General features: G+C 33.7%; 1 protein-coding gene and 1 long non-coding RNA gene across 2 annotated transcripts; one reads left to right on the top strand and one right to left on the bottom strand.

Moving 5' to 3' along the window:
• Positions 1 to 293: 293 nt before the first annotated feature.
• On the top strand, positions 294 to 10,788 carry LOC117914787 (the record flags this gene model as incomplete). The annotated part of the gene is made up of 2 exons (XM_034830259.1): positions 294 to 510; positions 9,348 to 10,788. Coding segments are annotated over 2 exons (1,551 nt in total), but the record flags the coding sequence as incomplete, so codon positions are not given.
• A 4,562-nt stretch (positions 10,789 to 15,350) lies between these two features.
• On the bottom strand, positions 15,351 to 20,560 carry LOC117918783. Its single transcript, XR_004651940.1, has 2 exons — positions 17,298 to 20,560; positions 15,351 to 16,087 (listed from the first exon to the last, which is right to left on the bottom strand). It is a non-coding gene; the product is annotated as an uncharacterized LOC117918783 (long non-coding RNA).
• Between the last annotated feature and the right edge of the window lie 362 nt (positions 20,561 to 20,922).

Raw genomic sequence — 20,922 nt, 5'->3', positions numbered from 1 at the left:
ACCACCCTAATGCAAGGGAAAAGTGCCTCTCCTATTGCTGATATGAAAATAATATCAGTAAAACAGGAAGTCAATTCTGCATATTTCAAAGTTTATAATACAATTGGAAAATATTTGAAGAATCATTCTCTTTCAGCTTACGTGTATTTCAAAACAAAAAATACTCTCCACCTTCCCAGCTAAGCCTTACACGTGTGAAAATACCCTCCACAAACCCAAAATGCCACGGAACCTAACCTCTTTCATTACTGTAAAAATCCCGGTTGCTATTTCCATACCACACTTTTCCCTAAAATAAAGACCTCTGCGTAGAAACCTCCATTGCAGACACAACTAGCAGAAATGACGACTCTGGATTTCTCGAAAGCCCTATTCTCTCTCTTCTCTCTCTCCTCCCCCTTTCTTTACCACCTTCACTCCATACTCTCTCTCCCTTTCCCTCACCCTTCTTCACCTTCATCCTCGTCAGACTCTTCCTCCATGCATTTCACGGTTGTGTCACTAATCGAGGTTTGTCTTCTTATCTGGCTTTGAATTGGTGCTTTTTTATGGAGAATTTGAGAGTTAGGTTCTACTTTTGTTTTCCTCAATGAGATTGGGTTTAATGCTCCTACGCTTTCTTAGAAGTTTATTACTGTGTTCCCTGATCGAGAGGTATATATATGTCTTCACTTTGTGATAGGATACACAAGTCCATTCCCTGTTTGAATTTCGTTAATTTTATTGGCATCGATTCTTTTGTTTAATTTAGGGTTTTAATTAATGTGTTTGATAAAAAACCCATATGTAATTTGTTTTACGGAAGGGTAGATTAGGGTTTGCACAAATGGGTTTTTAGGGTTCAATTTATTCGATTTTGCTAATTTTGATGTTTCTTTTTTTTTTTTTAATTTTCAATTAGGTTTATGTTATTTGGTTGGTTATTCTTTGTTTGATTCTATGTTTCATCATTTGAACACATTAGGGTTCGTATAGGTTGGATTCAGGTATTCTAATTTTTTAAAGAATGCTTCTAGAACACATAATTTTTACATTTGATTGGAATGTGAAATTTCAGAACGGAATTAGAGTTGAATTAGCGGAATTTTAAGTAAAATCTTTGTCCCATAATTTTTAAATAAAAATTAATAAATATGATTTTAAATAACATTCATTAAAATATTAAAGTGGATCCTTGTTCAATGTTTTAAATATCAAATCAAACCGAGCGTTGAATCCTGGTTTGGTTCGGTTCAGATATTGATTTTCTCTTTTAATTTTAATTTTCAAAACCCATGCTTATGAGTTCTAGAGGTTCAGTGAAATGGATCATGACATTTTATCCTTCACACAAGAGAAGGTGCAACCTCTAGACTATTAGGTTTTGTTAAAAATTGTATTAATTATTTTTAATTTTAATAAAATATAAATTATATACTCACCACATCATCGTCCCATTATTGAATCATAAATTGAAAATATTTTTATCTAATTTTGAAAACATTAGTTAAAATTTTAAAATCAATTAAATTGATTCAAACCAATCCAAATCCATTTGGCTTTAATAACAAAAGGCTTGGTTCGATTTAAGAAAAAGTGAAATGGGCCATGTCGTTATTGGTTTTTAAAAAATCCTCTCACATAAATGGAATTGAATTGATTAGGATAAATTAAAATGAAAAAAATTATATTTGGGCTTTAGGCTTTGGGCTTAGAGAAAGGGTTATAGTTGTAACATATTGAAATCCAAAAGCTAAAAATTAAACTAAAATATAAAAATATTTTCGTTACTTTATTTATGAATTGAAATCTTAATTTACCTAATTTGCAACCTCTTTTATACACATTAACTTAAAAAATAATATTTATAAATTTTAAAGTTTATTTTAATATTTCCTGATAATTTTTAAATATCATTACTTGTTGTAGGGTGGTGGTGAATAGGATCCTTGATGTCGTTTCCCTAATATTTAGACAATTGAATTGGGATGTGATTAATATAATAACTAATAAAGACTTTATAACATACTGTGGATTTTGGAATAAATAAAATAAATTATTTAAGGGATTACAATTTGAAAGAAAGGTAGACTTATAATATATTGTTAAACATTATTTCATACCTAGAAATCAATGTTTGACTGTGTTTGAATTGAAGCTAGATATGTAGGCAATGAAGGGTAAAAAATGGTCTAAATGTTACAATTGAGGCCTTTGTGCACATCATCATAAAACTCATGGTTTGTTTGAAATACAAAGTGTTAAACCAAGTTTTGGTTAATTTTGATTTTAATGATAACAAAACAAGATTTGGAACTAATGATATATTTTAATTGTGTTTAAGCAAAAAGATTTCCAAACCAATAATTACAAAGACAAATTAAGTCAAAAAAAATTATGAAGAATGTGAAAATCTAAAAAAAAAGAGTTTTCAAAACTTTGTCTAAGATATTTTTGTAAGGTTATTGGTAAGTTAAGATTATATATTTTATTTTTTACTTAAGAACAAAAAATCATTCAAGTATTAGTTTGTTTTAAATTCTTTTATAATTGAATGATTTTATATTTTGAATTAAAACCTTATGTCAAATATTTTTTATACTTGCTTTAAAAGGTGTTAAGAAGTTGAATATAAGTTATCGTAATTTTGAGGTTTTAAACTAGGGTCTTTTGCACATTTTACAGTGTAACCAGTTAAGGCAGAGAGAACCTATTGAACTAGTTGGCTTGACCAATCGATGTGCATTTGCACACACTCCCTTTTTCAATAACAATCAGTAAATCGATTAAATCGAAACTCAACCAAATGACCTCAAATTGTGTCTAATGGATAGTTTGAGTTTTCAAATCTTATAAAAATGCTTCAAACTTCATTGTTTTATAAACTTAATCTTTCAAAATATTTATTGATCATATTTGAGCCTTAGGATAGTGTTTTTTAGTGCACTTTGTTTTAAACTTGTATATCATTAGTGCACCTCAATCTTAGTTTCTATCTTGTATCCATTTAAACGTAAATTTGTATTGGGATAATGTGAGATTATCTTTCAATCTTTTCTTGTAACCTTTGTGAGGTGAGTTTAAGTGTGGGATATCATTTAAAAGAAAAATTTTAAATGTGAGGTATCACTTAGTATTTATTGAGTATGAGGTATCATTTAGGGGTTTAAAAGTAAGATATCTCTTGAAGTATTTGTAAGTGTCACTTGAAGCAAAGCTTGAAGGCTTATATTTAAAGCCTTAGATTAATGGAACTACAAGCTTATGATGGAAGTTAAAGAAGATAGATGTGGGTCGGGATTTGGTCGAACCACTACAAATTTTGTGTTTATTATATATTTGCAATTACTTTTCATCGTGTTTATTATATATTTGCATATAATTGTCTCTTGCATTCATATAATTTAAATTTATAAAAAAAGACAATTACCTTATTCACTTATTGTGGACCCCCTCTTTTCATGCTCATGCGTTTCCCATTCGATGGTGAAACTCGCTTTTTATTTGAAAAATTGATTTTATTCATTGTTTGAAAAATGATTTGGAGTCGCCACTTATTTTTGTTTTATTTTTAAAAGGGTAAACAAAATAAGAAAGAAAAACCCTAAGTGTGACTCCTTATTTGAAAAAGGTGATCTACGAAAAACCGGATCGGGTTCAGGGGTCAGGTTACTTATCGGGAAGGTACGGTAGAGATCGTAGCACCCCTCTAAGTCCCTAAAGTCGGGTCTCTACTAATAAAATGAAGCTGACATGGCGACCGATGAGAAAGTCAATGAATACTCAAATCAATCATGCACGTATGAGAATTAGAAACAAGCATAAGGAGTGACCGTGATGCGAGAAAATACGTACCTGGGTGGCGAACCTATATGCGCTATTAAGAGGTGATGTTAGTGCACAATTAAAGAGTAATTTCGAGCATATCATAGAGCAGAATGAAATCAATCATGCATGGCAATTAAATTAATCAATCAATCAATCATTTTTAAAATCACATATGTGGGGCCCCCACCAAAGCCCGATTAATCTTGCCTGAATTAATCTCATGAATCTCATTATTTCGGAATTATAAAGATTCATCATTCTTGCTTATGTAAGAAAATCAAAAGAAATAGAACATTATTTAAAAATCGGAGTGGAATTAAAGTTATTCGAGAGAAAACTGGATTTTTTATATTTATTTGGAAATTAGAGTCTCGAAAATTATTTGAAGATTTGAGTCTTGAAAATTAAACTTAAGAATTGGAATTTTGGATATTAAAATTTGAAAGAAATTAGAATTTTGGAAATCGGAAATTAAGTTCAGAAATTGGAATTTTGAAGGATTCTTTAAAATGGAATTTCAAAATAAATAACTAAAATAATAATAATTAAATAGATTAATGTGAATGTTGGAATTTTGGAATTGTTTAAAATGAAATTTTAGAATAAATAAATAAAATAATAATAATTAAATAGATTAATGTGAATATTAGAATTTTCGGAATTAAAATTGGAAGTCGAAAATTTTAATGAATTGTTTAAAACGGAACGAAAATAATGATTAAATAAATAAACGTGAATTTTGGAATTTTTGAAATCGGAAGTTTTAAAGAATAGATTAAAAATGGAATTTTAAAATAAATGATTGAAATATTTGTGATTAAATAAATTAAAGTGAGTATGAGAATTTTCGGAATTTAATTCGGTAATCGGGAATTTTAAAGAATAGATTAAAAATGGAGTTTTAAAATAAATGAATAAAATATTTATGATTAAATAAATTAAAGCGAGTATGGGAATTTTCTAGATTAGAAATTAAATTTTTAAAAAATGGAATTTTTGAAGATATGTTTAAAGATCGAATTTTAGAAATAAACAAATAATAATGAAATAATGGTAATGGTGATCAAATAAATTAGTGTGAAAATCGAAATTTGAAAGAATATCGAGAAATTAGGGCTTTAAGAATTAAATTGCGTAAATTGGGAATATAGGAATCACTTGAAATAATAGGCATCCATTACGTGTATAGCATTCCTAATGGTAGCCATTACCATATGGTTGCTAAAGAGTATAACTACCTGAGCCCATCATAAGGTTATAACCTCCAGGAGGCAAAGTTGGTTGTTGCATTCAGGCTACTTGCCGCATTTCAATATTCAAACCCATGCTCAGGCCCACATTCATGCCCAGGCTCATTTTAAACCTTAAAGGAGGAATACCCATCTTCCATTGCCAGTCAAAACAGGTGAAAAATAATAAAAAGGGAAGGGAAACCAAAACAGAGCTAGAAAAAGCATGTTAAAATAAAATGAATAAAAATAGAATTCATGAGTCACAACTTCATCTCATAGGTAATCGATGAGCTTGAAGAAATCAGTGGGATGAACAAAAAAAGATTACCAATACAAACCAAAACACAGTTGCAAACACCAAAAGAATAGAGCCAAAACAAGGCTCAATAAAAACCAAACAAGGGAGAATGAACATGTTAGGATCCTTTCCAATAATATTAGAAATCATTCAAAATAGTCACAAGACCCCTTATCTATTCCTAATCACCGTGATGCCAAGAAATGATCAATAGAAAACTAAAGAAAACAGTGAATAACAAAAAATGAGAGGGTTGCGACATCCATACCTAGGTCTCTCTAGTGAAAAGGAATGAGTCTTAGCCCTCAATGATTTTCTCTCTCACAAGTCCCCCTCAAAGATATCTCTGAAACAAACAATGGAGACACCACCACCTCCTATAGCTCCGGCAGCTTGCTTATAGCCCAAGATCCCTCTAAATCCCTGCTCCGGCAACCTCTACCCCCAGCAAAAATGGAACCCCTCCTAATATCCCTCTCCTCCTTTTTTCACTGCAGACTCTCACCTCAAAAAAATGTCCCCCAAAAAAAATATTTGCAACGGCCTGCTCCCAGACCAGCCTCGCACAGCTGCCTCATTCCACTACCCTGCAGCTGCCATCCTCAACGGTTTTCAGCTTTTTTTCTACTGAAAGAAATCTCCACGTGTCCAGCTTTCATTGGCTAACAAAGTCATTAGCTTGATACCTTATCAACCAGTCCTAGAGTGACACGTGGCCATCCCAGATGATGACACTTGTCATAATCGGGCTGTAGAGATGTCTCCCCAAAATGGGGGTCTACACTTATCCTTTAAGGTGATTATCTTATATCAATTTGGATAGATTTTAGCACAAAATACATAAGTCCTCACATGTGTATTTACTTTAAACTATCATATAACCCCTCCAAGTTGGACTATACATTACTTGCATGGGAGGTTCAAAATGGTTGGACTATACATTATTGTGGGAGGTTGAAAATGTAATGTTTTAAAAATCGGACCAGCCGGTCCATATTTTATATCAATTTGGATAAATTTTAGCACAAAATACATAAGTCCTCACATGTGTATTTACTTTAAACTATCATATAACCCCTCCAAGTTGGACTATACATTACTTGCATGGGAGGTTCAAAATGGTTGGACTATACATTATTGCGGGAGGTTGAAAATGTAATGTTTTAAAAATCGGACCAGCCGGTCCATATCTTATATCAATTTGGATAAATTTTAGCACAAAATACATAAGTCCTCACATGTGTATTTACTTTAAACTATCATATAACCCCTCCAAGTTGGACTATACATTACTTGCATGGGAGGTTCAAAATGGTTGGACTATACATTATTGCGAAAGGTTGAAAATGCATTGTTTTAAAAATCGGACCAGTCGGTCCAACCGTCGACCGATCGCATTTTCAGTCCGATCCACTCTATTAAACTGTTCAACTATTGGATCAGTTACGAACCACCTGAACCAATGGTCGAATCGATGAACCGGTAGAACTAGACGGTTCTAAACGAACCGAACAGTCCATATTGGCCCATCATTTTGCAAGCCCATTGTATAAAAAATTAAAAGTTGTAGGCCAAAATGCATACTGGGCCATGTCTTAGCATGACAAAGCCCACACCCAAACCATGTAGGCTCGGTCTTGAGCCCTCAAGGTGGGAGCTTTCAATGAGGATACCTTTTATAGGCATCCTTTGCACCCTTATTTCTCTCACAATCTGATGTGGGATTGCAAACTAATATGATAATATCAATGAAAAAAATTTAACAAATGCAACAAGAGGATTTGAACCCGAACCTCAGGTTTTGCAAGTAAACTAGGACACCACTCAACTACACACGATTTGTTATTTGTTGTGCCAAACAAAACAATATATATTGGATTTTAATTTGTTTTTATAATATTAAATAAAAATAATATAAACAGGTTTGACCAACAGTCTCCCAAGGAAGTCAGCATTAAGGAACTTCATGAAGAAGTTAAGCAGCATAAAAAGGAGATTAAGGAGTTAAGACAATTCATAAGTCTAGGTCTCTCGGATCTCCAAGATCAAATCAATAGAATTGCCAACCAAGGAAACCTCATGGATATTCCAGAATCTTCTCATGTTAATGATAATGAGACAGATAATTTTTTGAATACTGTGAGTAGGGTTATCTTCCAAAGGTGGGAAATCTCCCTTACTATAGTAGTCAAAGATAAATTTGTCTTTGATATTATTGCTTTGATTGATTCAGGAGCAGCTGAAAATTGCCTTCAAGAAGGTCTTGTACCTATCCCTTTATGCGAAGAGACTAGTCAGTCTCTATTTGGAGCCAATGGCAAAAGACTTGCCATTAAGTATAAATTAACAGATGTTCATATCCGTAACCATGACATCTGTATTAAGCAAAGTTTTCTCCTTGTTAAGGATCTTAAAGAAAAAGCCCTTCTAGGAATACCCTTCTTAAGCTCTATTTATCCCTTGTGGGTAGATAACCAAGGTATAAGAACAAAGCTTTTTGATAAGGAAATTCTTTTTGAATTTGCTAATCCTGTCACTCTTTGTGGTCAAGATATTAATCTGGTTAAAATAGATCCACCTAAGATTTTAGGTACCCAATTCATTCATAATCTCATTATAAATGATATTTTAAGCATTCCTTTATGCATTTCAAGATTTCAAACTGATATTTTGAATCAAGGAATTTTAAAAGTTGTTTTCACATCTGAGAAAACAATTAAGTATATAGCTTTTAAGTATAATTCAACTGATTGGATTATTTTAAAGGTAATGTTAAGCTCTACAGATTCTGAATCAAGGGCTGATTCAGATAATGAAGATGACATTAATCAACTAGATAGTAGTGGTGAAGTTCTAGCCAATCTTCTAGTGACCAAGCCGAATGCATTAAAGGTAATTGTAATTGTCGTCCTAAAACTATAAATGTCATAAGCTAAGATCAGGAATTCATCCTAGATACTTTGAGAAAAGTTGAAGATGAAAGAACTAAGCAAAATCTTTATGAAGTTTTTAAGAAATCTGTTGTTAAGGTAGAATAATATTTTTATTTAATATTATAAAAAAATTAAAATCCAATATATATTCACATTTAAATATTGTACACATTTCATTTAATATGATTTAATTTGATAATATCAAATATATAAAATAATATTATTGATTTTTAATTTATTCATATATATTTTAAAATTTGTATAATTATTTTAAATTTTAATAATATATAAATTACATATTTATGACATCACCGATTCGACCACCGGTTCGACCGATGAATCGTAAACCGTGAACCGGTAACTTTTTCGGTTCAATGACCGATAAAAACATTGTGAAAATGTAAGCTAAAGTGATGGCACCACTTGGATTCATCTATTACATTAAATGGTCAAAAATAAATTTATAATGTTCATGATAAGAAAATATAAAAAGTAAAGAGGAAAGCAACCATAAGAATATTTTTATGCTTTTGGGTCTAGTTTCTACTTCTTCTTTCAATTTTAAATAAATAAATAGGTTGGCATCACCCTGCCCTGCCCACAGGGTTGGACTGTCCTACTTATTATGCACATTATATTCCCCAGAAAGGCCATGCTATGCCTAAACCTTTTCTATATTAATTTTTCCCCAAGTCACCTTTCATACTTTTCCTGTATTAATTTTTCCCCAAGTCATCTTTGATAATTGACAAATGTACTTGGGATATTGTATTAATAACATAAGTTTAAAAAAATTAATTGGTCATTTAAGTCGAAAATGTGACCAAATTCAATATGTAATTGAAAAATGAAAACTTTTAATTGGATGGAATGGATGCCCATTTTTAGGATCAAACAAATCCCTAACGAGAGGAATCTAATCTACCCAGGGCGATCCCTTGTATTTATCTATTTATTTATTTTAATTTTTAAGTTTAAGATTGCACACATTTTATTCAGTACTAAAATAAGACATTAGGGAGGATTAGGGTTTGAAATTAGGATTAAAATTCTTTCTCAAAGCCTTGTCTTGTCCAGAAAGAAATCCACAGCCGAACGGAGATTTGAATGCCGCAGCCGACGTGAGAAAAGGCCTGAAATCAAAGGGGGAATTGTCAATCTTTGGGAATATTTTGCTGAAAACCTCAGATCATCGTTTGAACTTGGGTGAGGGTGAGGCGTGTATAAAAACCCTAACTGGGGATCTCTGGCCTCACTACCTTGTCCTGAAAAGGGGTACTAAAGGCAAACAAAAACTGAAAGGCACTCTCTATGATGTCTCTCAAGCCAAGTCTTGCTTCTTTGATAATCTTCTTCCTCATCTGGGTGGCACTGCTTGTGCCAGTAAACCCCACATCATCAGCTTTCGATCACCTAACCTCTACCCAGAAGGCATCACCTGGGATCCAATCGACCAGCACTTCATTGTCGGTTCTCTCCGCCACCGCACCATTTATTCTGTTTCCGATGCCGGCGTCGTCGATACCCTCATTTCAGACCTCTCCCTTCCCGAAAACGTCACCTTTCTCGGCCTCACCGTCGATAACCATCACCGCCGTTTGCTCGCCGTCATCCACGCCATGGAGCCCCTCCCCCCCTACGACGCCCTTGCCGCCTACGACCTCCGCTCCCGGGAACGGCTTTTCTTGGCGCCGCTCCACGGCGACGCAGACCTAGACTCCTCTCTGAGCCGGCAGATAGCTAACGACGTCACTGTGGACTTCGCCGGCAACGCCTACGTCACCAACGCGGCCGCCAATTTCATCTGGAAAGTCAACGCGAAAGGAGAGGCGTCCATCTTCTCCAGATCTCCGGTCTTTACGGAATATCCCGTGGACCGCAGTTCACCCTACAGCTTCTGCGGACTCAACGGCATCCTTTATATCAGCAAGGGCTACTTGCTTGTAGTACAGAGCAACACCGGAAAAATGTTCAAGGTTGACGCCGAGGACGGAACAGCCAGATTGGTTCTGCTACCGCGAGACTTACCGTGGGCGGACGGCATCGCCGTGAGAAAAGATGGTATTGTGGTGGTGGTATCGCAGTCCAAGGCATGGTTTCTGAAGAGTCAGGACAGCTGGGCAGAGGGGGGCATTTTTGACGAAACTACCCTTGAACCGGAGTGGTTCCCTACTTCAGTGACCATGGGAGGGGATCAGAGGGTGTATGTGATATATGGGCATATGGAGGAGGGCATTTTCGGGAAAGGGGAAAGAGAGGCGTTTAGCATAGAGGAGATAAGATCAGAAAGGGAAAGTGGGGAGGAGAAGATTTGGGTGTACGTGTTGGTGGGTTTGGGACTTTCATATTTCTTGTTTTGGAGATTTCAGATGAAGCAGCTTATAAAAAATCTGGACAAGAAAACTAATTAATATTTGCTCTATGTTTGTTTGTTTGATAGGAATTTTAGGTTCATCCAGGAAAGTGGCTTCTGTATCATTTCGTTTTGCTTCAGGGGGAATAAATGGCTCTGTTTGAAGTTTGGTGTTTGGTATTCAAATTTAAACAAATCTCTGCTATTTTACTTACTTAAAAAAATAAATATATGTATTATAAAATTAATTAATTTTATTTACTAAATTTAATATATAAATAATCAAGCAGTAAACAAATGTACTCTTTTAAAATTCAACAAACAATTATGAACCCCTATCATTAGAAAAATATCTCAACTTTTCTGGTGTACGTGAGACCCTTTTTTTTTTTTTTCTTTTTTTTTTTACTTCCTTTTAAATGGAGTTAGGTGTTGTGGCTTGGTTTTCGACTCTATTTGGTAAAGGGCAAAAAAATATTTAAAAATTTTATAATTATTTACTAAATAAAATTAATTAATTTTATTTATTAAATTTAATATATAAAAATAATTATAATTATTAAGATATTTATCAATAATAATATTTATAAAAATAGAAATTATGTTTAACATTCTATATTTAAAAATATTATTTCATGATAAATTAGATATTGATTTAAAAATACTTTGTTCATTATCTTCCATTTTATCTTTAAATTAATTCAATTAATTATAATTAATAAAATTTAATTTAGTTTTATATTGTTTTTTAATTTATGAGATAATATTATTTATCTATTATTTTTAATTTCTTCCATTTTGGAATTAAAAAAAAATATTATAAATTTTATGTGAAAAATGAGTTTATAAAAAACAAATTCATCAAATAATTATTTACAAAATAAATAAATTTGTTTTGTTTAATTTTCAAATTAAATTTATTATATAATTTTTAAAATTAAAAATATTAATCTTTAATATTTTTATAAAATGGAAAAATAAATTTTTGAATATATATATATATATATATATATATATATATATATATATATATATATATATATATATATATATATATATATATATATATATATTTTAATGGAGAAATAGTCTCTTGAAAAGATGATTTCTCCCCCTTTTTTTTTTTTTTTTTTTTGAATAAATTGTTTCTTCAAGAGACCATTTCTCCCCTTATTTTTTTTTCTTTCAAATTTTAGTCTACAATTTTTTTTTTTTAAAAAAAAAAAGAAAATTAAAAAACCATATCTTGAAAAAACAATTTTTATATTATAATATTTTTTAAAAGAAAATAAATCATCTTTTCAAGATAAAATAAAGATTTTTATTTTTCTCTTTCTTATTTGCTAAAAAATAAGGTAGATTTGAAATTATTTTTTAAAACTATGGTACTCTTATAAAATGCACTACTTTATTAACAACGCTCTTCCTTGCCAATGATGAATTAAAACAAATCTATTTGTTTAACATACCTAATTTTATATCAATAATTGAAAATGAGAGACACAATGACACTAAATTTTAACGTGTAAAATCTTGAAAGAGATAAAAAAAAAAAAAAAAAAAAGGTTTACAAATGATAGAAAACATCTATTGTAAAGAACAAAAACTAAATACAAAGTTTTACCCATCTTTAAGTCTACTAATCCTTCCCAGAGGAGATGATTAGTCAAATTTAATAATATTCTAAACTTCTTCACTTTACATTTTAAGAAAATATTACATTCTCACTCTCTAATGTGAATATTTTTCATTTGTCAAAAGGTCTTATGATGGAAGTATAAGAGAATCCATATTTGAGATTTAAAGACCAAAAATTATTTTTGTAATAAAACCTTCTTTGAAACCAATTGCAAGTGAATCTCAAGTGTAGATGAACACTTAAGAACACCTAAGAGGCAGAGCAAGTAGGTCATCATAAAGTTTTCAAAGAGTGACCCATAAATGTAATTTTCTCTAGTTTTTATCTTCTCAAATTTTCAACAAACAAATAAAGCACATAAAAAATGTTATAATATATACAAGTCACAAGCATATGATATCAACAATTTCCTAACAAATTAAACCTTATCCACAAGTAAAAAATGCAAGCCATAAGATGAACTATAACATTTTATGTCTACGTCATTAAATCAATCCATTTTGATGAAAAATTCTCACTAGAATGAGATTTGAAACTCAAATACCGATAAACTTTCCTTAGAAATAAACAATCATTAATTTAATAGGGATTCAACTTCAACCTAATAGTTCATATCATTTTAGAGAAATGTGAAATTATATATGTTGTTATAAAAAATTAATCAACCCCACATTAGTCTAAAACTTTCTAAGTACGAGTTGATCAATCACCCTTCGATGAATCAATATCAAATCTTATAGTGGTGGTGGTTAGGAATGTTCTCTAGGACGGGCACAATGGAACAATTATTTTCAATGGGGAAGGGTGGGGAGGTGGGGGATTTTAATTTTTAAGGGGGAAGGGGGGAGGATGGAGGGGGGCATGTGCTGTCATGGGCCTTAGCTACCTCCGCTAGTGAAACCTTACGTCAATTTGATTAAAACAAAGGTTTTAACATCCCACTTTCATTTTTTTTTGTTTTTTTTTTAGAAAAAAAAATTTAAGGATTTAAAACTACGTTGATAAATTTTTTACCAATTCATGACCTAAAATAATTTACCAATTTTTCTGCCAGCTACCTTCAATGTTAAAGATCTTTGAAATGATAAGAGTTGGGAAGGATTTAAATATCCGAGTTGGGGGTAGATAATGGAAATCTTGTTTCCGAATGGCTAATACACAGACACTCACGAGAGAGTTTACAGTAGCTAGCAAAAGGTTTTGGGCCTTCCAATGTTTAGTCAGTCTGGATTAGGCCTTTTCACTGATCTCATATACACCGGCCTAGCAGCCTGATGGGAATCCATTTTGGGTTAATAAGCTGTACTCCAATGCATGGGATGATATTCCGGTTTTCCAATACATAGCACAGCTGCACAGTGGGGGTCGGAAATCCATTTTCGGTTAAAAACCTGTACTTCAATGCATGAGATGATATTCCAGTTTTCCAATACATAGCTGCACAGTGGGGGGTCCTCCCTCTCTTTCTCTCTCTCTCAACTCTCTACGTGCTTCGAAAAGCTCTGTGGTTTCCCCATTTTGATGGAGAGCGATAGTCACAGATCTCATATTTCTGGCTAAGTTGTATTGATGAGGGTATCATAGCCTAGCGTTGCATGGCTTTATTTGTTGAGAATTGGCCTCCAAAAAATTCATCTTGCTTTGGAAAAATACTTTGCCTAACAGAGGTTTATTATCCATAGGCTAAAAACTTAGGCTATATCATCTCATAAACCATTTTACAACACCCAAGACTTGCCTGAAGTCAGGAAGCAACCCATGCCTAGTCTGTTTAAGGACAAGAATGATGAAGGTAAGGTTGAAAAACCTCCAGGAAATCTCCCAGTAGCGCTAGATGCAAAATCAATCATTTTAGAAACTTTCAAGTCCTATGCGGGACCAAAATCTTTGGAAAAGAAAAGGAAATAAAACAACTGTCATGCATGCATGAAAACCATGATCAGTCTCATAAGGAATAACCTTGAGAATCCTCGAATCATCTCGATATTGATTATGTTCTTTACCAATCTCCGGCATCCTCATCTGAAAGATTGATGAGGCAGGGAGTTATAGTGGACTTTGAATGACACATATCGTGTAGCTGTATTAAAGTGAAAAAGTCAATTGCCTTCCTCTTTAGCAGCTGCCGATCAGAGCACCAAATGCCTATACCATAAACGTACATCTATCATTTTTAGTGCAACAGCGCCATTTCTTCCATGCATGTCAACCAAGGTAGATACGGGAATTTAAAACAGTCTCATCATAGCCAACAAGCAATATAGAGCCACCTCAGCCTTGACCTTGTGAGTGGCCTCAACCATATATAGTATCTAAAAATGCTTCTAAAAGAATTGTAGCATGGAACCTGTCGGTCTAACATTGTACGCACAGACAAGCTTTGAGCAGGACATGGGAGAATGTTAAAAATATATTGTACACCTGCAAATAAGCACGGTTAGGTCACCTACTACATGCAAACTCGCATTCAGAATGGTCGCGGAGATAATTAGAAGGAGAGTACTTGATCCTGCCTAATTGCCATTGGAGTTAAGAATGCATTCCAATCACTTAATTGAACCTATGGAATCTGATTTCTCAAAATCAAAACTGATAAAAAAGCAACTAAAATTTGGTTCTCATCTCTCACTTTTAGGCAAGTTTACTGGTTTGTTAACAAGCAGACATTGAAAACTTTGCCTGCAATCAAAGTTTCCACCATCCTAAACTAAGTGCTATTAATTCATCAACGAAAGAGGGGTGTGTAGGACCTATGGGTTATAAGTAGATAAACAGTATGTGAAACCATTTCTTCAGAAGGTTTAGCATCCATAAGATTGCTCAAAAATACCGAGGCCAATCTTGATTAGATTGATCAGCATCACCTGTCTCATAACATCAAAGGCTAGCTCCAGCCAATACTGCTTGACCTCAAAGCGCCACACCCTTGTTGCAACTATTTTGAATTGGCAGCATCTTCCTTTTGGCTTCTTCTCCTTGCTCCCTCTTGAAGTAAATATTTACTGCAAGTATATATAGACATGCAGTGATCTTCATAGCAGATCACCAAACTATCTTATACATGAAGCTTGCTTTTGTGTATACTCAATTATAACCCATCCAGAAGTCCATTCGATTTCATTTCTTTGTCTTTTTATAAGTAAAAATAACAAATTGTTAAATGTATGTATGGTCAAGTGCCTAAAGAATATATAACATTGTACCAGGAAATTCAACTTGATCTAAAAGATGAAATATCGCCTTCCCAACCATAAATATCACTTGATCCAAATGATTTGATTAGAAGCATCCCTCTATAGTTCTGTAGCCCATATATATAACATGAATGGACTCCTAGCCAATATTTCAGGAATTTGAAGAAAAGCTCTAGGTCAACATTCGTCTGCAAAATTGGTTCTTGTATTCTTTGAAACCATTTTCGTGGCGTCCAGGCCTGCTCCACAATCATCGACATCCTTGCATATCCCCGGCCAATTATCGCGCTGATAACATCACCATCTGATCTGGGGCATTCATCTATCATTTCAAGGAACAATAACGACAACTTTACATTCAATTTGTTAAAATGACAGTATATAGCATCGTGCATTGCATCATGTTGGAAACTGTAATTGATAAGGGATCGGGGTATTGCAACAAGTGGAGAGAATTTGTTACAGTTTGTTGATAAACTTGAAGTCATTTTCCAGGGTCCATGTGAAAGGGGCTAAACAACTCGCACCAATAAAACCTCCGCTGTCTCCTGCTAAAGTTCACTGACTTTCCCACTCCTCGACACTTGGAATTACGTGACTTGCTCCCTTCCCAGCACCATGATTATGATTGCTGATGTAACATGATTGTATTGAGTGTCAATGAGGGGAAGTATATGGTTTTTTCTATATGAAAAAGAAAAAGAAAATCGTCTTTTAAGTAGAGTCTATTGTGCTATCACAAGAGGTAGGTTTATTTACCTTGACTAACTGCCATATAATAATAGGCCGTCCTAGGTTGCCATTTGGGTTTCACATCATCATCATTAGACTTGGAAATTATTTTGGTAGTAAGTTCCTTCGCCCTGATTTCACTGACATCTTGTTATTGACATTTAACTCATCCTCGCTTTCTTTTTACTCTTTAAGATATTTGAAAATTTTTGAGACCTTATTTAGAATCCATACACTATAGTTTGAAATATCAAATGGGTAAATAAATTTTAACCAAACAAATTGAAGAAAATTCAGAAGGATAAATTCAAATTTTAGATTAAAGAATGATTCAAATTTAAAGAATGAAAATACAGTCCATTGATATTTTTAGAACATGACAGCAACCTTCTTTTTTTTTTTTTCTTTTTAATATAGGTCTTATTTAATAAATATTTTTAGAATTAATTTTTTTTTTATAAAAACAGTTTTTTAGAACAATATTTGAAAATTGTTCTTTTATATTTTGTAGAATAATTTATTTGAAAAGTTAAAATATTTTTAATTTGATTTTAATATTTTTAAATATGTTTTAAAACTAAATTTTATATTTAATATTTAATTTTTAATTATATATAATTATTTTTTAAAAACAATCTTAAAAATTAAGTTAAGACAATTAAAAAATAGTTTTTTATTTACTATAAGTGTTTTCCTGTTTTTTCCTTTTTCTAAAAACCAAAAACCGTGCCTAAAAACATTTGTCAAGGAGGCTCATATAGTCTAAATACATATTGTCAAAGGGGTTTTCTATTTCATCACAGCGAGAACATGGAGATTTCCAGTCTTTCATTTTCTTTTTCCTGAGTTTCTTCTTAATTCTTTTGCATCAATAATGCCCATCTGACAAAGATGAATGCGCAAGTCTCTAACCCATGAACCTTTCAATTTACGGTCTAACATGGTTGATGGTGTTAGTTTTGAAAATAGGCGTCTGCTTCCTTTTATGGTGAAAAAGAAAATGACATGATCAGAAAGAAAATGACATGATCAGGAAGAAGAAGAAAAATCCCATTCCCTTAAAGTATGGGTAGTCAATTCGAGTGTGGAGGAAAAGTTGACAAGTGTACCTGCCTTGGGTGAAAATAGGACTTCTCTAATAACACATCAACACATTAATTGAGCTTCCTTTGCAATTATCATGGCACCCATGTTCAGCCATTGCTCATGCCAGCACTGCATATTACCATCTGTGCTCTCAGTAATCAAGCCGAAAGTTGTGGCGATGACGGTAAATAGGCTGGCTGTTTCTGACTTATTACCAGGACCCAACCTCCCACCTGAGCCATCTATTTTGCCAAAGAAAAAATGTTATAAGGAAGAGAGAAGGGAAGAAGGGTACCTACCTCTTTGTATTTCTGAGTAGAGAGGAGAGGACCACTTCCTTTGTGAGCATTGAATCTTGAAGCTGAAGGGAAAGGGTGTTGATTTCCGTGCAAAGCCTTGTCAAGAGGACAGTCCTTTGCTAACACCTTACGTTCATTGCCAGTACGACCTTCTCCAAATTGGCTTTTCCTATCTTCGAAATCTTGCACTCTGGGGTGACCCAAATGGCTTAACATATCTGCCTATGACCCCACCTAACGTACCCTCTACCATTCTTTGAGCCATGCCGCTCAACCAAGTGGTTGTTAGGCCGCATTTGTTAGGTAGTGGTGTTGGTGTTAGACATTGGGGTTAGAGGGCATGAAATAGTAGACTTTTATCTACTATTCACTATTCAATGAGCATACACATCCATGCAACTTGGAAGTTTAGAGTAAGGAAGAGCTTGACACAATACCAAGACCAACAAACATAATTAAAATTCCTATGTGACCAATTTAAATGCAGAAAATATCTCATCTAATGAATGTCATGTTATAGACATTTGAAACCAATAGGGAACTCCATTTTTATCTCTATGTACGTTCATAACTACAATAACTAGTAAAGTTACACGCGGATAATTAATTAGCAGAGAGATAGTCAGGGTTGGGTTCAATTCTATCTTGAGACTCGTTGGCCACTGAATGAAAATGAACCCTTTGAAGTAGGAGCTCATAGAATCCAAATAAGGCTTGAGAACTCCACTGTTGACCTTTCGCAGAGCATGATTTTTCAACCCAGTCGCAGTCCCAACTCTTAAGGACCCCCGGCCCATGCCCCTTACTTTTTCAGGTCTCTGAGTTGGGGGTCAAGTTCCTCCCGCCAAGTGTCATCCCTATTCAAACCTTACCACCAGCTGATTTGAGCCTTTACATTCCAAATGAGCTCATACACTTCTAAGAAAATTAAATGATATCCTACAAGAATACAAAAATTTATGATTGCGATAGGAAAAAAAAAAGGGCAATGAGTTGTATGGTCGTCAATCTTCCTAACACTGCCAAAGGCCTGAGGGTCCGCTTAGCATAAAAGAAACACTGACCTACAGAAGGCCCCTAAACAGGAACTAGGACAAGAACCTTAATATCAAGAGCCGATATAGGAACTTGTCCTAACTTCAGAAAGGAAACTGAGAAAAGCCCTAACTTGCCCTAATCATTAAGGGGATCACTACTTCAGTAGGTTAATAAAATAATATGCAATGAAAGTAAGACAGACAATATAGCCTTGTATAAAGTACATAACACCATTTTCCCACTTTCAACAGATACATGGAAAGTTGGGGTAATTAATGGGGACTTCGTGTCCACCAGATACAGTACTTCTAAAGAAAATAGGCATTAGTTCTAGCGGTTACAACATGGGGGTGGTTTCACAAAACTCATCTAAACTTCCAAATGATATTTTGACCTTATTCACAGTTTTCGGGTATATGGCTTTTTTGGGGGATCGGGATTGCAGAAGAATAAATTTTGTTATTAATACGTATTTCCGTGCTCCGAACTTTTCATCTACCAAAAATTCGAACTTTTATTGTGAAAACACAGATTGGTTGAAAAGATCTATGGCTTTCCCATAAATGCACCATGCACAGAGAGAACACCCGTCGGTTCTTACTTCTTACTCTTTCAATTGTTCGTAGTGGTATGAGAGATTTTGAAGAGAATGGCCCAAGTAACAAATGAAATAGGTACTCTACTTATATTTATCATATTGAGTTAATCCTGATCAAGAGACTTCTATCATGTAAAGATTCATTCAGAACTTACAGCTACAATAGTTGTATCTTGGTAACCTATATCTTTTCAAACACCTAATATGTAGCTAAGATCTATGCACAAGGTCACTTCTTGTATTACCCCTGAGCAATCACAATTACTTTAATTTCGCTCAAACCTTCATAGTATCTCTCTAATGTCCTCCCCTTGCCTATGAAGAGGCTCTTGCTAGCTAGGATCCTTTGGATTCTATGTATAAGAATGAGAGAAATTGAAAACAAGATCATTATTTCCAATCTTAAAAAACCATCTTCCATATGTGAGCTTCCCTTTCTTGTAGTATATCCCTAATCTGCAGTCTATACCCAGATCCATATCAAAACCCAGAACTCCCACAGCAACTTTTCTCGATCATACATAGCTGCAGTACTATGATCATATTAAAAGCGAAACTCCACTTGGTCCAATTACTATTTCCATTAATGCCAAAATAGATTAACATGATAAAAGAATACGGCTTAAAATAAATAGATCTAAATCAATATCAATGAACTTGATGAGATGATGATAGACGTAAGATCCCAAAGGCTGAAAACACCTTGGAAATCCCTCTACTATATAGCCTGTACCCAAACTAGATCATCTAGTATTCTCTTTTCTTTTTCTAAGTAATACTTTCATTGCACCAGCAAGCTTCGTGCAAAGCTGAAATTGATATCTATAGAAAACCACAATCTTTTATCCTATATCTTATTGTTTGCTTTCAAATTAGTAAACAAAACTCAAAGGATGTACACATATACATATGCACACACAAACCGACACATGCGCATAAAATTTATTACTGCACTTTGACCATTACGCAGCATATCTAATGAGATAAGAAATATCAGCATGGCTATTAATTCATGAAGAGAAAGGAAGAGAGCAGAGAAGAACACGACAAAGGCAGACCAAAACTAACAGAAGTGGACTGGCACCGATGCTAATAGGTGACTTGTTTTGGGATCCATGTTGATCATCGAGATCAATAATAGCAGGAACTGGATTATATCGGATTGTAACCAGAGTTGATCGGCATCAACAGTAATAAGAGTTCACTCATATTGGGTTATTTTATGCAAAGAAGTTGTGACAAACTAGGGTTCCCATATGGATTATAGACCATATGTTCAAGGTCGAACAGACAACGAAACAAAGGCTAATCTGCAAAAAACTGCTCACTTGACAAGAATAGCATGGAATCCACTCACCCGTCATCGTCGCCGATCACCATATAATCTTCTGGTCATAATCAAACGGACAACTTGGAACCCGTCTGCAAACAACAAACTATAAGCAAAACAAAGACTGAGCCCAAACAAAGCTCAGAAGAAGCAGTAGAAAGGGTGAAAAGAAGATGAAGAAGACGAAGAGGGCATACCACCAGCAGGTCCCTCCATAGGCAAGGGCACTGAGTTGAATCCCCATGGTAGCCCGATTTTATAGGGGATAGGATAAAAAGATCTTCAATGGTTGAAGCGTGCGAGTTTCATGATGGTTGTGCGTATCTGCTACTTGTTACACGTGAGAAGGGAGCTTTGACTCACGGGTGATATGGATGAGAGGA

This window comes from Vitis riparia, chromosome 1 (assembly GCF_004353265.1).
Source record: "Vitis riparia cultivar Riparia Gloire de Montpellier isolate 1030 chromosome 1, EGFV_Vit.rip_1.0, whole genome shotgun sequence".
Lineage (NCBI taxonomy): Eukaryota > Viridiplantae > Streptophyta > Magnoliopsida > Vitales > Vitaceae > Vitis > Vitis riparia.
The sequence above is the reverse complement of the archived record's forward strand: the minus strand, read 5'-3'. Positions and strand labels throughout refer to the sequence as shown.